Raw genomic sequence first — 18168 nt, forward strand, 5'->3', positions numbered from 1 at the left:
AATAAAGAGAAGTAATAGGTAGCAATATAATTCCATACATAATGTGATCCAAATATCAAGCATCAAATCTTCCACGCCCCATATGCTTCTGTACTTACCCGAGTAATAGGAATAGGTAATTATCACGTTAACCCTTAATCAGGCATAGTACGATTTATCGACCACCTAGGTAATTGGAGTTATTTAGTGATCTTTGTCTTTTTTAAAATTCATAAAACCTTTATTTGATTATCAATATTTGTATCTTTCGTATGAAGCTAAACATTTTTTAACTAAACAATTCATTTTGGGAAAAATCATTAGTCAAAGAAAGTGGTCATTATATGCCCTATGCCCTATGGTGGTATGGTTTGGGACCCACCCTACCACCAGGGGTAGGGCTAGTGGTATGGTGGGTCCGCAATGTGCCCGTCTGGCGGTAGTATGATATGGACACTGTTTCCATTGTATAAGAGATGATTTTGATATGACAGATTGACTTTGATATTACAAATCATTATAATAAACATTATTCATTGTCAGTTATCAGTAAAGAGATCAAAGTTCAATATTCAATATTCTTTATTTGCAAACTATGCAGTTCCTAATTAAAAATAAGGATAATGGAAACAAATTATAAAACGACAGAGAGCTCTTTAACAGGCATAGTGCATAATACGACCACTTTGTTTTTGTCTTAATTTTTTTTTTAAGAAACTGATCCTAGGTATACATTGTAGAGGTAAAAATTAAGACCACACCATATTTAAAAATATGTTTTAATGCCAGTGCACATGGGGCCTGATTAAGGGTTAAAGCTATACAACGCCATCTATGTTGTTTTTGGTGAACGTAGCCTGGAAAGTCCCTCATTGCAAACGATAAATAATGACAATATTTCATGGTAAGTAACTGTTTATTTCTAATGAAATAATTATAGTGAACAAAAACAACAATTGTAATCAAAGAATAATGAACAGAAAATATTTCTTCAACCATTACTAAAAGAAAATTAAATTAACAATTCTATTCCTATTTTATAAAACTCTTGGTTGTCTCACTCCTAAGTTAAAACTCATATAGAGATTCGAGGTTCCTGGTCATTACCGTGGAAGCGAAACATCATTTTCAAAGTACTCTCTGGTCAAATCACTTCTCTGGTTCCTTCTTTTTGCCTTTCGCAAGCGACTTGCCTCCAGACGTGCTGGGTAGCGACTGGTCGTCGCGTGCACCTTCGCCAGGCTCCAATGAATGTGCCCCAAGCTCAACTTCAGACTCCATTACACTTACAGTGTCACTTTTTTCAATTTTTGCAACTTCACGAATGTCTTGAATGGACTTTTTATCCTCTTTATTTGTTGGAGATTTGTCTTGCATTATGAAATCTTCTACGCCCCATATAGATTGAGACCTTGTTGCTTTTTTAGTGGAAAGACTCTCATCTTTACCCTTTTCCGCATCTTCATCGTCGTCACTATCTACTGGCGAGTCAGTTGTAATTTCTGGTCTATCATCTAACAGAGTTAAATTCTCTGGTAGTTCGGGTTGTTCTGGGGCTTTCTTAAGTACAATGTCACCTGCAAAAGAAAGCATTGACATGGGAATTTTGGTTTTTGAAATTTCTATACTTTGGTGATCTCTTGTTGTATGTTTTTGGTTTTTTTTATCTCTTGAGATTTGTTGCGTCGATACAGTTTCCTTAAAAGAAAGTACTGAACGTGTTTTCGATTGACTTTTTTCACTTGTAATTGAATGTATACTCGGCAGACTTCTTGCTAAATCATTAAGTGATTGTATGTCTTTCAGTGATTTTATATTTTGAAGAGATTTTATACTTAGAAGTGATTTAACATTTTGGAATGATTTAACATTTTGGGCTGATTTTGACTCAAGTCCTTTGAAGGCTTCCTGGTTTTGTTCCTCTACTAACGCATCCCTATTTTGCGTCTGGTCTGTTTCACTTTTTACGTAACCTTTTATTTTCTGTATCAAGGTCTCACGTCTTGACGAGGTCCCCTCCCTAATAGAGGGTTTACGTAGTGTATCTAATGACTTAACGATAGATGAAGATATAATCTTACTTGCTACTTTATGTACTAAGGATGGTTCATCTGATGCTTCGCTAGCAGGCATATAATACGTTTCTTCAGTTTTTTCCTGGTCAGGAGGTTTGATATCATCTAATTCTATATCTTGTTCTGAAGTTCTGTCATCCTGAGGGAATACAGGCAATTTAGTCTCTACAGAGGTAGTAGCACCTGCATCAAAACCTTCAGCCAAACTTACCAACTCTTTCTCAACAGCTTCTTTATCGACGTTATGAACAGTTGACTTGCGTCTATCGTAAGAAGGCATTGGGGGTTCTTCTTCTGATTCACGTGCACTTTGTTTTTGTTCTGGATATATATCTTGTGCAGAAGATTTTCTTCTACTATGTAACGGCCAAGGAGAAATTTCCTCAGCTCCTTTTTTCTGACCCCTATCGTCAGATATAAGCCTCAACTCTTCTTCAATTGCAGCTTTATCAATACCTAGCACAGTGGATTTGCGTCTACCCTGTTGAGGCTGAGGTGGTGGTTCCTCTTCTTCTTCGTCATCACTATCATATTTTCTCTGTTCTACTGGGTCGACAAAAGAGGATTTACGTCTACTGTTAATAGGCCACTTAAATTGAGGTTCTTCTGCTTCTTTTTCTGGTTGTTCCTCTGTTAGAGGTTCTGTTAATTTCTGAGGTAGAGGCGGTTTTCCAACAGTACTTTGTTGTGGTCCGTGCTTTTGAACTTTTGCCAGAGCTTTTTCGGCGAACTGACGGGCTGCTATAATAGATCCTTCAGATCGTGCACTTCCAGTCTCTGGCAGTGCCCCGTCGTCGGCTAGAGGTTGATCTACTAAACCTGGTTTGGATTCAGCAGTTCGCACTACTCCTTGAGATGCGGTCGTTAACCCAAATCTCTTTTTCACGTCAGTTTGTATGTTTTTCGGTACTTTGGCAGGCTTTTTTTTTTGATCGATATCATCGTAGTTTTTGGATTCTTTCCTTTTATCTCCATCCTCTTTCGTGAAATTTTTATAAATCTTATCTTTACTTTCAGGGAAATGTGTTAGTAAATATTCCCATTTGTCTAAGGAAAGTGTTAATACTTGAGATTTGATTATAGTTTTGTAGGAGAGCTTGAATGGAGTATCACGATGCAAACCCTGCACCTAAATGAATAATAAATAGTAAGTACTTACAGTTATAACACTGCTAAATTGAAAATATCTAAGCTCAGGTTAGTTTAGGCCCCACGCACTCAGTTCATCTTGCGATAGATGTACTAGCCAATTGGGAACGTAGTAGTGAGCTTATGCTGTTAATAAGTAGAAAAAAGATGTTTCCTTACTGTTCCGAAGTTCTGATCTTTTTTATAAACTTGGATGATCTCTTCTAAGTCTTCGTCGACCTCTAACACTTGGCCTTGGTGGATAAAGTACATCGAATTCGTTATTTCTCCCTCTCTCACGACGTACATACCTATCGAAATATAATTAAAGTTATAGTTCAAATTATTTTTATGGCGTAACAAATTGTATAAGGTAAACTAGTCGAAGTCGTCACTAATTCTCTATAACTTTATGAATTTGAATTCATGTTTGGTTACATAATACGTAAATACTTGATAATTCGTGGTATCCAGGACTTGTGCCCGGTTAATGGAAATCTGATGATAACACTGGAGCTTATGGGGTCGATCATCGACCTAACAGCCCACAAAATAGAAGAAGAAGTAATTACAAAGAAAAATACAAATATTTACCGTCATTATAATAGAATGGTTCCAGATATCCCGTCAATTGGCGCAGAAAAGCAGATTCACAATCTTGGAAAAGCGGATGCTGAAAAATAAATAAAGAAATCTAGAGTATGTTATAAACTTTTATCTGGTTATCAAGCATTAACTACTAGGCCAAAAAAAGGACAAAAGGGAGCGTTGAGGGCTCTCACCCGGCACAAAATTGAGACAACAGCCCTGAATTTTAGGTGCCTAGTTGGGCGCGAACCTTGGCTCAGGGTGTCTGAGAATATTTATCTATATTAATATTTGTTATATTTATTAATATTTGAAAGATTTTATCGACACTAACCGATAGCGATAAGCGCTAAATGAGGGAAATCGTCGACCACGCTGGCGGGTCGGTATTCGGGTTCTGAAGTGTTTGCTGTTGTAACCTAATTGGCTGTCTCTATGGCTAGAATAATCGGGTCGTCAGGTCGTTACATCCTTCGGGCGCCGATACTTTTCAGTGCCGTCTCCAAGCGGGATGTATTTGGAAGCCGCAACTATCGTAATTAGGTGTAAAACTCTCACCGCATTAAGGTGATGCAGGTAAGCAGCAGACATGAGCCTGTGTCTCAGCACGTCGGGGGCCGATTTGAGGAAGTGTGGCATCTGGAGCCCGCGAGCCTCGCGCCATAGGTGTAGGCTGTTCAGTCATGTCACATATATTATATGGTAGCTTCTTAATGAGGGACTTTTCAGGGCACGTTCTCCAAAGGAAATATAGATGGCGCTGTACAGATTTATTTTATCATAACTCGGGTACATAATTATTCATTGGCAGAAGGTTGATATTTGGATCAGATTATGTATAGAATTATGTTGCTATCTATATTGCTTCTCTTTATTTTATTAGAATAATAATGGGTGGAAGATGTGTTGTGACTAGGTGTAATAACAAGGATCATCATTTATACCCAAAAACAAAGATAAGTTGCATATATGTCTGTTATCCGTGAAGTTCGAAGGTTGAACGAAGGCAACATTGTACAGCGCCATCTATATTTTGTTTAGGGTACGTGGTCTGGAAAGTCCCTCCTTGGCATTTTTTTTTTACGATTACGTAAATATGGCAGTCTAATAAAATTAAACGTCAGTCTTTAATGCCAATTTAAGTTGGCACCTTAATTTTCCCACAATAAAGATAGGTTCCTGTTCTGTAATGTATTTTATTTTGAATGTTCTATAAATAAGCACTTATTTTATTTTTATTATAATTTAATTTTTTGTGTGGGATTAATTTTGATGTACTTAAGTTTTTATTTGGAAAATGTATCTAAAAAGCAATACGGCAATTTGACAATTGCTCATATAAGGTTTATAGAATCTTTATTTCTTATTAAAGACTTACAGTCACTTACATAAAAAATACTTACTTAATAATAATCATGCTTACCATGCTATACAGAAACAAAGTTATAGAATGCTCTAAATAGAAATATTTTGTATTATATAATGGGAAAGTTTGGCCTTAAATGATCGATCTGAGTCAATACGTTTTATGTCGGACGGTAGTCAGTTATAAAGTTCCAATCATATAGAAATAAGTTCCAATAGCAATATTGCTTTTTTAAGTGAATTCCTTCAAAGTGGTCTTTTTAACCCCACAAAACTCGCTACGTCGTCAGTGCGTCGCGACGCGGCGTCATCAATATTATGAATTTAGGTACAGTTATAAATAATAGTTGCAGTTATAGTTGCAAATTACGTCACACTAAATTTTGCCTTTGCAGGTATATATACACATTTCACTGACCTGTATGCCTTCGTCAGCAGCACCAGGTTGCTCGCCACGCGGTTGTTACGCAGGAATTCCTGCAGGTTTCAATAAACAACCTTGAAATTACAATCCAATTTGGATATTATCGAAAAACGATGAATAGGTTTTTAAAAGTACGCTTCTAAAACAGTCTCATAGCTATCAGACACAGTATAAGTACTTCAGGAAGTGGTGAAACATGGATTTTCGGAGGTATGTGACCTAACCTGTATAGGGCTGGTTTCCTCTTTACGGGTTGGAAGGTCAGACAGGCAGTCGCTTCTATAAAAATCGGGCTTGTCAAATCTTCAGGTTAGGTAAGCGGAGCTGTTCTCGTTCGCGGGACTGTTACCCAAAAGAGTATCCGAGGCGTGACATAGGTACGCTTACACAGCTATACATGAAATTTTACACATGCGAGACGATCCGATAGCCGAATTACACAAAAAGCGCCTTTAGACATTTTCCAGCACTTTATACAGGTCCTGGCAAGGCAGGCCATGCTTAACAAATAATGTGATTGGTTTTGATTTCGGTACTGTTAGTGACACCGTAACGTATACTGAGGGGGATGATTCAGACCATAATTTTATTCTGAGTTGATATCTTGTGGAATTTTCCGACAGGAATTGACATTTATTGAAACATGGTCTAAATCATCCCTCAAAGTTATGGTTACGATGTCACTAACATCCTGTATAAGTATTAAAGAACATAAGTAACACTAAATTAGTTCTCAAGTCAGTACTTTACTAAAAAAATGGACCTTGTTATGTTTGAGTAAATAAATCAATTAATATTTTGACCTGAAGTTCAAGGTACTTGCTGTAGAACTGGAAGCAGCGGAACGAGGAGTAGTGGATCACGTTGGAGAACTCTCCGACGTAGATCATGTAGATCATTGTCGACGACAACATCAGTATGCACACGAAGACCACCTGCGCACACGCAGCCGAATGTATTAACACTTTCACGGACACTAACCACGGGTCATTGCATTGACTTGTCAGTCATAATTGGGTAGTATTCTCTTTTTTTCGAGGGGTAATGCGTACGGTCACGAACATTAATATGTATACACTTTGGTACCATGTCACATTAACTTTTTTGACAAATTGAACTGTAAGTCTCACTCTCTCTCTCTATTTAAGAGCTGCGCTCTTGTCGGTGGAGAGCCAAAAAAAAAACAATCGTAAGTTTCACTAAATGTCAAATATGTTAGTGCGACAAAGTCCTAAAGTGGGTACATTATTGCTCAATGACTGTACCGCATATCCTCCCGTCGCGGGGGCAGCGAGAGGGTTATGTCGGTTAGTCGAGCTCGCACCGACTAAAACCCCCCAGGTGTCCGTACCACCGCCGTTATGCCAAGCTGTGGGGACACTTTCGCATTCTTCCGCGGCAATTGGGCGGTATCGTAGGTCAAAGATAAACGATTAAATTCGTCGTAAAAAAATAAACGCTCACGCTTCTGTAAAAAGCCGGACAAATCTTCAGATTAGGTAAGATGTCGTAAAAAAATAATCGAGAAAACTATTACTTTTTAAGTGGAATAATTACTTCAATTTGGCCTTTTTAGACCTCCTGATGGATAATAACTTTACATACTCACGTCTATTTCCCGTTGGGTAGACAGATACCACCGAATTCCACTTATCTACTACTATCCTAACACACCACTTTCGCTCCTTCCTTTTTCCAGCCAAGTAGTTAATGCCATAAGTCACGTCAAAAAAAACGCTCCGTCCACTCTCAAGAAAGTGATAATTTAAAAAATACAAAATGGCCGCCTTCTTTCTTACCTCTGAACGTTGCGCTGCCAATATGTCTCCGCAACCGTTTTGAGTGAACGTGGTTATAACGAAGTATATTGCACACAGGTATTCATTGCCGCACACATATTCCGCTTTTCCAGGGCCTTTTTTCACTACAACAAATATAAGTTTTAGGGTTTTGCTCCGGGCAAGAGGCTAACCTAGCATACTTAAGCCACATTAAAATAATATATAGAATCTCTCAAAATCATCCATAGGTACTAATTAGTGTCCAATAAAGAATCTACTTTACACAGTGAGAGCCCTTACTGACCATCATCATCACTAATTTAAAAGCCACGCTCTTGTCGGTGTAGCATTCTCCATTCTTGTCTATCAAAGGCCAATTCCTTCACTTCCTTATAAGACACGACGTTCACCTTCTCTTTGATTTGTTCCATGTAAGCTCTTCTTGATCTTCCCCTTCCTCTCTTTTTAATAAATTCGTCGTGTCATAACATAACATAACAAATACTTTATTGCACAAACAGGAAAAAACAAAAGACGTCGTGTCTTATTAAGTGCCCAATCATCTGGCCTCTTCTTTTGTCCTCAATAACTCTCAATATTTGCCTCTTTTCTCTTACTCTTACTAGCACTTCCTCATTAGTAACTCTTACAGTCCAACTTATTCTTTCTCGTAGCCTCTCTCTGTCTGATCCCCATAAATGACTCATGATAGGCTGGTTTCCAACTAGTAAAATCAGTTACTTTTTACTACACGGGTTTGACCCGGCGCTGAACATGATAATTGGTGTAAAATAAACAATCTGCCAACTCACTCCAATGCCACGAGGAGTTGGGACTGTTCTGCTCCTCGATGCTCCCGAGCAGCACCCACACGCACGTGTAGCAGTGCAGCAGGAATGTGAACCAGATGAACACAGACATCACTGTGATGACGCTCAGGTTAATGTTCAACTTCTCATTGTACCGGCTCAGGCATACATTCACCGTTATCTTGAGGATCAAAAAGTTTACAAACATGTTATAATATACCACGAAGAGAAAATAAAAACCTGCAGCTCTTGTCACGCCGGGAGCGTCATAATCAATACACTATCGGTCCCGGGTTTTCCCTAAGCATGCATCTTCTTCTTCTACCGTGTGAGTTGTGATATGCATAACCAACCTCGTCAATCTTGGTGTCAAGATTACACTTTGACAGTCCAGTGATCCATATACGGGTCATAACGGACTAGCTACATACGTCCGTGACCCATACATGAGTCACTAAGAAACCACCAGGTACACACTAAGGGCGTGTGCTCCACTTGGATCCCGGGTAACTTAGCAAAGGTTGAAGTAATATGCGGGACTTACAAGGAAGTCAAAACATTTTGTATGGGGACTGTCAACGAGTTGATCATGAATGGGAGCTATAAAAACAACAACAATATTGGATAGGATATATTCCTTACTCTTCATCACATCATCAATCAGCTCCCATCATCCCACTGCTGGATATAGGTCTCCTCCATTTTCTTCCTTACTAAAATTTTATGACATGCCCTGGCATGCGCATTGAATTCAGTTTCTAACAAAAGCAGTTAGCCAAGCTAGAATAACGTCTCGATCACGCAAACCGTCTCAAAATCGAATCGTCTTTAATTAAACATACAACTTCCATCCAAGTCGATGCGAATCAGCTTGATTTGTGCGAGTTACAACGAAGGAATCGTGATCGAAACGCTTAGCAACTTGGCTTAACCAGTAACCACGAAGGTAATCGTAGGGAATTTTCAAATAATGTCTGCTAGGTCTTACCGTCCTCAAACACCTGTTAAGACGATAGTAGGCAAACACGGACCAAGGATCCTCATTCAACAAACAGAAGATTTCGAAAGGTATGCACGACATTATATCGAATCTGAATTCTCCCTTGTAATACCTGCAAGGATTAAATACTTTAGCTTTGCATCCACTTGAGAAAATTGACGGTAGGCTTCCCCCAGAGCGGGGAAGGGAAGAGAAGCCTCCACGAGGGAAAAGGCGACAGTCTTCTCGCTCTACGCAAAATTTTATTTGAATTCCTCAAATAGTTTTTGAGTGATGCTCAAGCAATCCCAGGATAGGGTTTACTGCAATACTAAGGGTGGTTTTAATAAACTAATCTCACCTGAGACTGACCTCAAGACTAATTGTTCAAGTCCCTGTTTTTATATAACAATTGTCACATTGACATGATCTTGAGGGCATTCTCGAAGCTAATATTAGTTTATTAATACCACCCCTAGTTGTATAACCAAGTCCAGCCTGGGTTTAGTTGTTGTGTTGTGTTATGTTGCAAAATAATTAATATTAATTAATGGAGTACCTTTGCCTGGAGTTGATGAGAGCATTCCTAGCTTCTGACTCTTGTTCAGTGACGTATGGCAACAGATAAGTCAGGATGATCTTCAAAAAGAACGCTAAGTCGAGCAAGTAAAGTACTCCTATAAGGATGATATGGTTGCACTGGAATCCTGCATTGTACACGTCGCCATACACAACCGCCATGCAAACAATTATCAAGTATATCTGCATGGCTTTGCAGTCAGGGTGGAAGTATTTGACGAAGCCAGAGGTTCTTGCGTCGATCATAGCAGTGCTCTGGACACGCTCCTTCCAAACCATCATCACCTTATTCGGGTCGGTTAAGCTGCCTATTATGTAATTCTGTAACAAAAGGCTTCATGAAGATAGAAGAATAGACTGCTAAGTAATTGATATCATTTGTTTATAGATAATCAAAAACATCGTAAGAAAACCCACATGGCCGATACTTGTTTACTTCAGAGGCGACCTTGTGAACTGTGGCTTCTATAAAATCTGAACCTGGACCTTATGAAACCAAGATAACGCTAGGGAGGTGATGATGTTAATCTTTTTCAAACTTAGCTCACCAATTCTGGCATCAAGAGATGGCAGAAAATAAATTGTTCGGTTAAACGTACCTCGTTATTCGGTAAATACTTCTTCATGAGTATTCTAACGGTCGGGAAGTCCTGGATGAGTTTATGGAAAACTTGCGAGTTAATTCTCAACAAGTGCAAATTGGTGCAAGCGGTGAATCTGTTGGGGCATGCTACAGTCTTCTTGTTCTCCAAGTTCCCGAGCAGACTGGAAGAAAACAACGGTATAACCTCATAAAACACAAGCTCGTGACTGTATCCTTATTGAGGCAGTCACAGGTACATCCATCAGAAGATTGCTAATAAGTACCCACACCTCACCTAGCTTTCTATTAGACCAACGTAATAGGTATCACCCCGATACCGACCCCGCCGGCACCCCGACGATTTCCCTCAATCAGCGCTTATCGCTATTGACCCACTAGGGTCGATAAATTCTTCCAAATATTTTGCCTCTCAGATGACGCCCTGAGCCGAGGATCGCGCCCGACTGGACACCCTCAGGCCTGTTGTCTTAAACGTTGTACCGGGTGAGAGCCTTCAGCGCTCCCCATTTGTCCGGCCAAGTAGTTAATGCCATCTGCGTCAAATCTACAATAAGTCACGTCAAAAAAAAGTGATAGGTATCGCCGTCTATAATGGTTGAGCTAACTGTGTTAGTGAAAACTGAACTTAAGCTAAATAAATAAGACATTCTGAAAGTCCGGTACCGGGATTCGAATCGGCGCTTGATAAGTAAGCCGGTGAACCACAGGATCACAATGACATCCATACACTAAAAACAAGTAAATTAGTATATTGACCTTCCACGCGGCAACTTGGTGCGGATATGATCGTCATCATCCTGGTAGCGCAGGTCCATGGTGCCGTAGTCGATGAAGTAGAGGTGGGAGATGATGTCCATCCGGTCGATGATTACCATGCCGGCGCGGAAGTACATGCTGCGGACCGCACGGCCCAGGATGCGCAGTAGCGATATGTCGCACTCGTATAGGATAGGACACTGAACATATATTTGATTGGGTTAAGGATAAGTAAATAAAATTATAAAATGCTAATATAGAAATAGAAGCCGTACAAAATCAATCTTATTTTACTTTTCGACTCAAACTCAAACTCAGTCAGCGTTAAATTAGAAGTTGTACATGCGCGTCGCGCTGTGTAAACTTCGTTAGCGCGTTCTGGGCCTGCGTTGAATGATGTGCACGCCATCTGTTGTATATGGGCGGAACTAGCTGGTCAATTAGTTGGGTCCGTAAGGAATAATACTACGTATAGAACGGCAACTCTCTCCCCGCCAGCCGCCGAGCTAGGTTTACCTCATCCCCTCTCGTTTTCAAGCGTCAGACGTTACAAACACAGATGCGCGCGTCTGTGTCAAACGAGATGTTTTGTATGAAGTGTCCGGGGTGTGCCAATATCGTCTAACCTTAGCGAACGTTTGTCCGTACACGTGCAAGATGGCGTCAGTGCGCAGAGTGATCTGGTCGCACAGCTTGAGGACGGTGCGGTAGTCGGTGCCGCCTGTCTTGTCCCATACGTACTCGTAGTACTGTAGCACCTCACTGCCGACACGAGAACACCCATAACTGAAACCCTTAAAACATAGCGAGTTTAGAATGACAACAGGACAGAGATATAGTACATCGCCTAGCGTGGAAGAGACGAGAAATATATATCTTACGCACTAATGGTACCTATCATCATCATCATCATCAATTTAAGAGCCACGCTCTTGTCGGTGCAGCATTTTCCATGCTACTTTTTAGGGAAAAATAGGCAGTGGTTTCCCTCTTGACTTCCACCCCGCAGTACTCTGTCTGACGCAAGTGGGATGGCGCCCAGACAAGTCTATTTCAAAGCCGGTATTTTAAGTTAACATTTACGTCCTCGACCTGAGGACTTTACTCACTGGAGTCGAGCATTATCATACTGCCAACAAAATAATACGAAAATAATGACGTCATGTCTTACTGGAGTCAACTCGAGTTGAGGTTGAGGCGCCGCCTATATCTTAGAACACGGGTGTTACTGTCGGGGAAATTATATTGCGCTTTCTGTAGCACTTATGGGATGGGTCGTTTAGTGAGTTTTTTTTTTTTTTTTTGACGTGACTTATTGTAGATTTGCCGCAGATGGCATTAACTACTTGGCCGGACAAATGGGGAGCGCTGAAGGCTCTCACCCGGTACAACGTTTAAGACAACAGGCCTGAGGGTGCCCAGTTGGGCGCGAACCTCGGCTCAGGGCGTCGTCTGAGAGGAAAAATATTTGAAAGAATTAATCGACCCTAGTGGGTCGATAGCGATAAGCGCTGAATGAGGGAAATCGTCGACCACGCCGGCGGGGTCGGTATCGGGGTCCTGAAGTGTTTGGTGTCGCGAGCTGATTGGCTGCCTCTATGGCTAGAGTAATCGGGTCGTCGGGATCGTATATTACGTCCTTCGGACGCCGATACTTTTCAGTGATGTATTCGGAAGCCGCAACTACCAGGGGATTTGGGTGGTGCGGAGCAGAATCGAAAAAACGTTTGGAAGCTAAAAAAACGTTTGGAAGCTAGGTTTAGTGAGTAAAGAGTGTGTAATATTCGTAGATACTGTTCTCGCATTGTATAGCCTCGCAGGTAGCAAGTGTTTGATATTATCACAGACCAAATAAGGCCATTTTTTTCTAACATCATCAACATTAATTTAAGAGCCACGCTCTTATCGGTATAGCTTCTCCATTCTTGTTTACAAAGGCCAATTTTTTCTGTTCTTTAATTTGTACCATGTAAGCTATTTTTGGTTTTCAAGAAACAAGAAACAAGAAACAAGAAACAAGAAACAAGAAACAAGAAACATTTATTGAGAAGCTGTGTAGGTACATACATGCAGGTGTCAAACATTATAAAATTGTCTCAACAGCATGTCCATGTCGGACGTACAATATTACAAATAATGTCAGTATTGAGCATCAAGGAATTAAGTAAGTACCTAATAATTAGTCACATTATAAACATTTGTCAATTTTAAATATCATTGTTGTTGAAAATATTCATTCAAGTCATAAAATTCCATATCAACTAGCCAATTTTTTAGACGTTTTTTAAATGTCTTACCCTCTAACAATTTTATTTCGGTGGGTAAGTGATTGAAAATTCGAACGGCTGATACAAATATACTTTTATATAATACTGAACCGTTTGATGATGGAAGATAAAAGTTATATAAATATTTGGAACGTAAGTTTTCCCTAACTGAACATTTCTCTATAAAATATTCCTTATGATTTTTTACAAATGTACAAATTTCCAAAATGTAAATACATGTCAAGGTTAGTAAGTTGTTAGTTTTAAATACATTTCTGAGTGATTCAATTTGGTACTTTCTATAAATTATCCGTATACATCGCTTCTGCAAAATAAATATTGATTTGACGTTTACAGAATTGCCCCAAAAAATTATTCCGTATGACAGTATGGGATAAACAGTGCCATAGTAAGCACTTATTGTGACCGCAGTTGAAGCCACATTTGCTAAAATGGACAGTGCATAACATTGGCTAGATAGTCGCTTGTTAATTGTGCTAATATGGGCTTTCCAGTTTAGGTTCGTATCTATAGTTATGCCTAGAAACTTTGTGTCAGATACTTCTTCAATTTTTTGTCCTTCATTTATAATGGTTATTTTTTTTGTATGTTTATTATAATTTTTAAATGCTACAATTTTAGTCTTTTCAATATTTACTTTTAGGTTTATGCTTCTTAACCATATTTTTACTTTATCAAGAGTATTGTTAATTTCGTTTGCAAAAACTCCATCGCTCATGTCCTCTTTTGATATGAATATAGTAGCATCATCAGCAAAAAGCACGCACAAGTGATCTATTATTAATGGCAATTCATTAATATAAATTAAGAACAGTAATGGTCCGAGGATACTACCTTGAGGAACTCCTAGCGAAAGAGTTTCGGCATTGGATTGGACTTGTTCAACGGTTTTTGTATTTCTATTATATACATCAATTTTTACGAATTGTTGTCTATTATGAAGGTATGATTCAAAAAGTCTTAGAACATTACCGCGAACCCCAATGACTTCTAATTGTTTAAATAATATTGTATATACAACACAATCAAAAGCCTTTGACAGGTCTACGAATAATCCAGCACAAAGCTTCCTATCATTGACATTTGTGCAGATTTTTTTTAATATATTAAATATAGCTAAAGTTGTGTTTCGACCCTTTTGGAATCCAAATTGATTTGTGTCCAGAATGTTATTTTTATCTAGAAAAGATGTTAGCCTACAATAAATAACTTTTTCAAAAACCTTTGAAAATCCTGGTAATAGTGCTATAGGCCTATAGTTATCCATCACTGTTTTAGAACCTTTTTTATGCAAGGGTTTTATTATGGCTATCTTCAATTCATCTGGAAAAGAACCTGTTTCAAATGCGAGGTTAATCATATAGACTAATGGATCAATTATAAGGTCGATGCAGGATTTAATTAGAGTTATCGGTATCTCGTCATGTCCAGTGCTTTTTTTGTTTTTTAGTTGGCCAACTATTTTTTTCAATTCATAAGCATCTATTGGAGCCATGAACATACTCGTGCAAGTTCTTTCCGTAATCGGTTTATAATCTTTACTTAAATCATTAAAATCATTAGAATGTTTATTTAAATTAATGTAATAATTGTTTAGCGTATTAACCATGTCAACAGGATCTGAAATATCTTTGTCTTTATATTGTATTTTATTTAAGGTCTGTTTTATATGATTTGTTCTTGTAGTATTTTGTTTAATAATGTTCCAAGTTGCTTTTGTCTTGTTAGTACTCTTCTTAATGTAATTTGAATTTGATAGCCTTTTTGAGCGTTTGGTAACAGATTTCATAATTTTACAGTAATTCTTATATTTATTTAGATACACGTTACATCGACTTTTTAAACTATCTACATACATTTTCCTTTTCACCCTGCTAGATACGAGTATCCCTTTAGTTTTCCAGTTCGGTTTCATTTTATAGGTAACTTTAATTCTTTCTGTTGGTACACATAAATTATATAGCAAACTAAATATCTCAATGAATTCTTGGTAGGCACTATTTACATTTGTTTGCGAGTAAACTCTTGAAAAGTTAACCTGTGAGAGATATTTTAAAAATATCTCCAAATATTTATCTGTATTCCTTCTGTGTATGTACCAAAAACGTTCTTGATAACTTAAGGTACAGTGAATAGAAAATAATTGTGCGGTGTGATCAGACAAGCCTAGATTTAAAACTTCGGCATGATATTGCCTCATATTAGTAATAATATTGTCGATACATGTTTGAGAATGGGTAGTAATTCGAGTGGGTTCGTTTATTGTTGCATGTAGGTTGTATATTTTTAACGTATTTAGGAAAATATCTGTTGTACTTTTTGTTTTGTCTAGAATGTTTACATTAAAATCACCCAGCATAATAAGCTTTTTATTCTTGTAAGTGGTTCCTATAGTTAGCTTATAGAGTAATATGTCTAATCTATTCATAAAAATTTCAAAATTACTATCAGGAGTTCTGTAGATACAAATGATTACAGTATTAAGGTCTGTAATTACAATACCACAGCATTCAAAATGCTTTTCGATGCACAAGTTTGTTATCCAATCCAATTTACGACAGCTTACACAATTCCTCACATAAATGGCCACTCCTCCCCTATTATATCTTTGTCTCAAGAAATGTGCACTTAAATTAAAGCCATCTATTTGAAAAAAATCAGCTTGACAGTCTTTGAAAAAGACTTCTGTAAAACAACAAACACTTATATTTTTCTCATAAGTTAAAATTTCAAGCTGGTCAAGTTTCGATTTTATACCTTGTACATTTAGATGCAATATGTGAAATTTTAATTTGTCATTATTTACGAAAAAAATTATTAGTGTCTTTGTTGTTTACTGTGGGGAAAAAATCGGATATCCTTTTTTGTGCATTTTGTATTGGCTTGGTGTTGGTTTGCTGTCGGCCTGAGTCAGTAACGGTCGATGGGTGTTCTTGATTATCTTTTGTAGTATTTTTGTTAATTTTATTTGTTGCAATTATTTTATAATAAATGTCTTTAAAAATCATGCGCATGCCATTATTATTCAACAACCCAGTATAAACATCAAACATTGTTTCGTCTGCACAAAGATGAAGGTTTGAGTCAATTATTTGTGCATAGTCATATTGTAAATTATCACAGTGCAATAGATAGCTAAAAGAATAAATTCTAGAATTATACAGGTCGCAAAAATCATTTAATTTATAAGTAGGCAAACATAGTAATATGTTAGTATGGTTAGTTTTTTGTAATGTCGTACGTATGTCAAATATTAAATCATTGTAGTCAATTGTAGTTTGGAAATCATCTTCTCCTATAAGTATTACACAGTAATCATTTTCCGTCATATTCAGTAATTTTTTGTCAAGATCTTGTATCAAGCTTCTTATTCCCCTATTTGGCATTAAGTAGTGGCACATGTCATACTCTTCTTTAAATATATGACTTGCAATGGACGTGATTTTGTTATACTTATTAGTGCTTAGAATGCAGATTTGTTTTTTAGTTTGAGACGTTTTTGGAAGAGATGTAGTTTTTGTTGAGAGATCACCGCTTTGTTCCGGACATTCATTTGGCATAATTTGTGAAGTTGAAATATTGACATTCTCATCCAGAATCCTTTTTGGGCTGTGTGCTTTTTTTACAAAACTCCTGATCGTCTGATCTTTCTTCACTGATCCGCATAATTCTTTCAAGCTCTCTATTTCTGTTTCGCATACTAGCAGTTTCTTTTTCAAATTTCCGTTTTTTAAAAGTAAGGTTTCAATTTTGTGGTCTGCAGATTTTAACTTCCCTTTCAGTTTTGTTATTAACGCCTTGAGTTGATCTATCTCTCCATCACATATTGTAGAAGAGGAAATATCAGGACAACTTCTATTAAGTCTCTCAGTGGATGACGCAGACTCCTCGTCTTCGTCCTCTGAATCTGACAGTGTTTCGGACAGAGAATGAAACGAATTATCTATTGTAACATTACATCTAAATTTCCTACGAGTAGTTACATTTTCAGTGTCGTCTTTGTCTGGAGATATGGAAGGCTGCTTCGTTCTTCCAGTAATACATGGTGTGCATTTCCAATTATTTTTATTTTCCTTTGACATTGCATAAAAGCGCCTCTCTGCCCCAGCACAGTTTAAGTCATAAGTGTGATTGCACTTACAACAAGTGAGGTACGTTGATCTGGATAGTGCATCTTTACATTTAAAACATTTTCTTTCCATTTTTAGTAGGTAAGTGATGATTCACACCAGCGACACGAAGTCGTATTCTGTATTAATATATTTTGTTATAATAATAATAATAGTTTTCCCCTTCCTCTCTTTCCTTCTAGCTTCCCTTCTATGACGTTTTTAATAAATTCGTCGTGTCCTATTAAGTGTCCAATCATCTTGCCTTTTCTGTCCTCAATAACTCTCAATATTTGTCTCAATTTGTCTTTAAGCATCTGAAATAAATAAACTGAATCTTACTGCCGTAACTCTGGGTCAACCTTCTCCCTGCTCATGAAGACGTTGATGTCCTTGATGTGGTCCTGGTAGTTCGCCAGCGCCTGGTTCACGTTGCTCCTGATACTGATCACGCGGACACTGAAGTACGTCGTCATTACGCTTGCTGCAACAACAAGGAAGAGTAACCAGGGGTTAAAAGCCACATTGAAGCAATTCATCTAACATAACATTTCATAAGCTCATGACTATACCCCAATTGGGGCAGTCGCAGGTACATCCATCGCAAGATGAACTAAGTAGCCACAGCCCACCAAGCTTTCTATTTAACCAAGGCATTTGCCCAGTGAGTCATGATAACATAAACAGTCTACACACGTCCCACT

General features: G+C 38.0%; 1 protein-coding gene across 1 annotated transcript in view; it reads right to left on the bottom strand.

Moving 5' to 3' along the window:
• Window positions 1–909: 909 nt before the first annotated feature.
• LOC126367521 (uncharacterized) overlaps window positions 910–18168 on the bottom strand; it is a 47476-nt gene continuing 30217 nt past the window's right edge. The window contains exons 26-40 of the mRNA XM_050011074.1: window positions 17807–17948; window positions 11694–11829; window positions 11068–11267; window positions 10307–10472; window positions 9688–10028; window positions 9138–9261; window positions 8153–8330; window positions 7359–7483; window positions 6363–6494; window positions 5554–5612; window positions 4329–4443; window positions 3777–3855; window positions 3363–3493; window positions 2061–3183; window positions 910–1556 (exon numbers count right to left, since the gene is read on the bottom strand). Of these exons, the coding sequence (XP_049867031.1) occupies window positions 1129–1556; window positions 2061–3183; window positions 3363–3493; window positions 3777–3855; window positions 4329–4443; window positions 5554–5612; window positions 6363–6494; window positions 7359–7483; window positions 8153–8330; window positions 9138–9261; window positions 9688–10028; window positions 10307–10472; window positions 11068–11267; window positions 11694–11829; window positions 17807–17948 (3479 nt within the window). The 3' untranslated portion in view covers window positions 910–1128. The remainder of the gene's footprint in view (window positions 1557–2060; window positions 3184–3362; window positions 3494–3776; window positions 3856–4328; window positions 4444–5553; window positions 5613–6362; window positions 6495–7358; window positions 7484–8152; window positions 8331–9137; window positions 9262–9687; window positions 10029–10306; window positions 10473–11067; window positions 11268–11693; window positions 11830–17806; window positions 17949–18168) is intronic.

The sequence above is a fragment of the Pectinophora gossypiella genome, chromosome 1, assembly GCF_024362695.1.
Source record: "Pectinophora gossypiella chromosome 1, ilPecGoss1.1, whole genome shotgun sequence".
Taxonomy (NCBI): domain Eukaryota; kingdom Metazoa; phylum Arthropoda; class Insecta; order Lepidoptera; family Gelechiidae; genus Pectinophora; species Pectinophora gossypiella.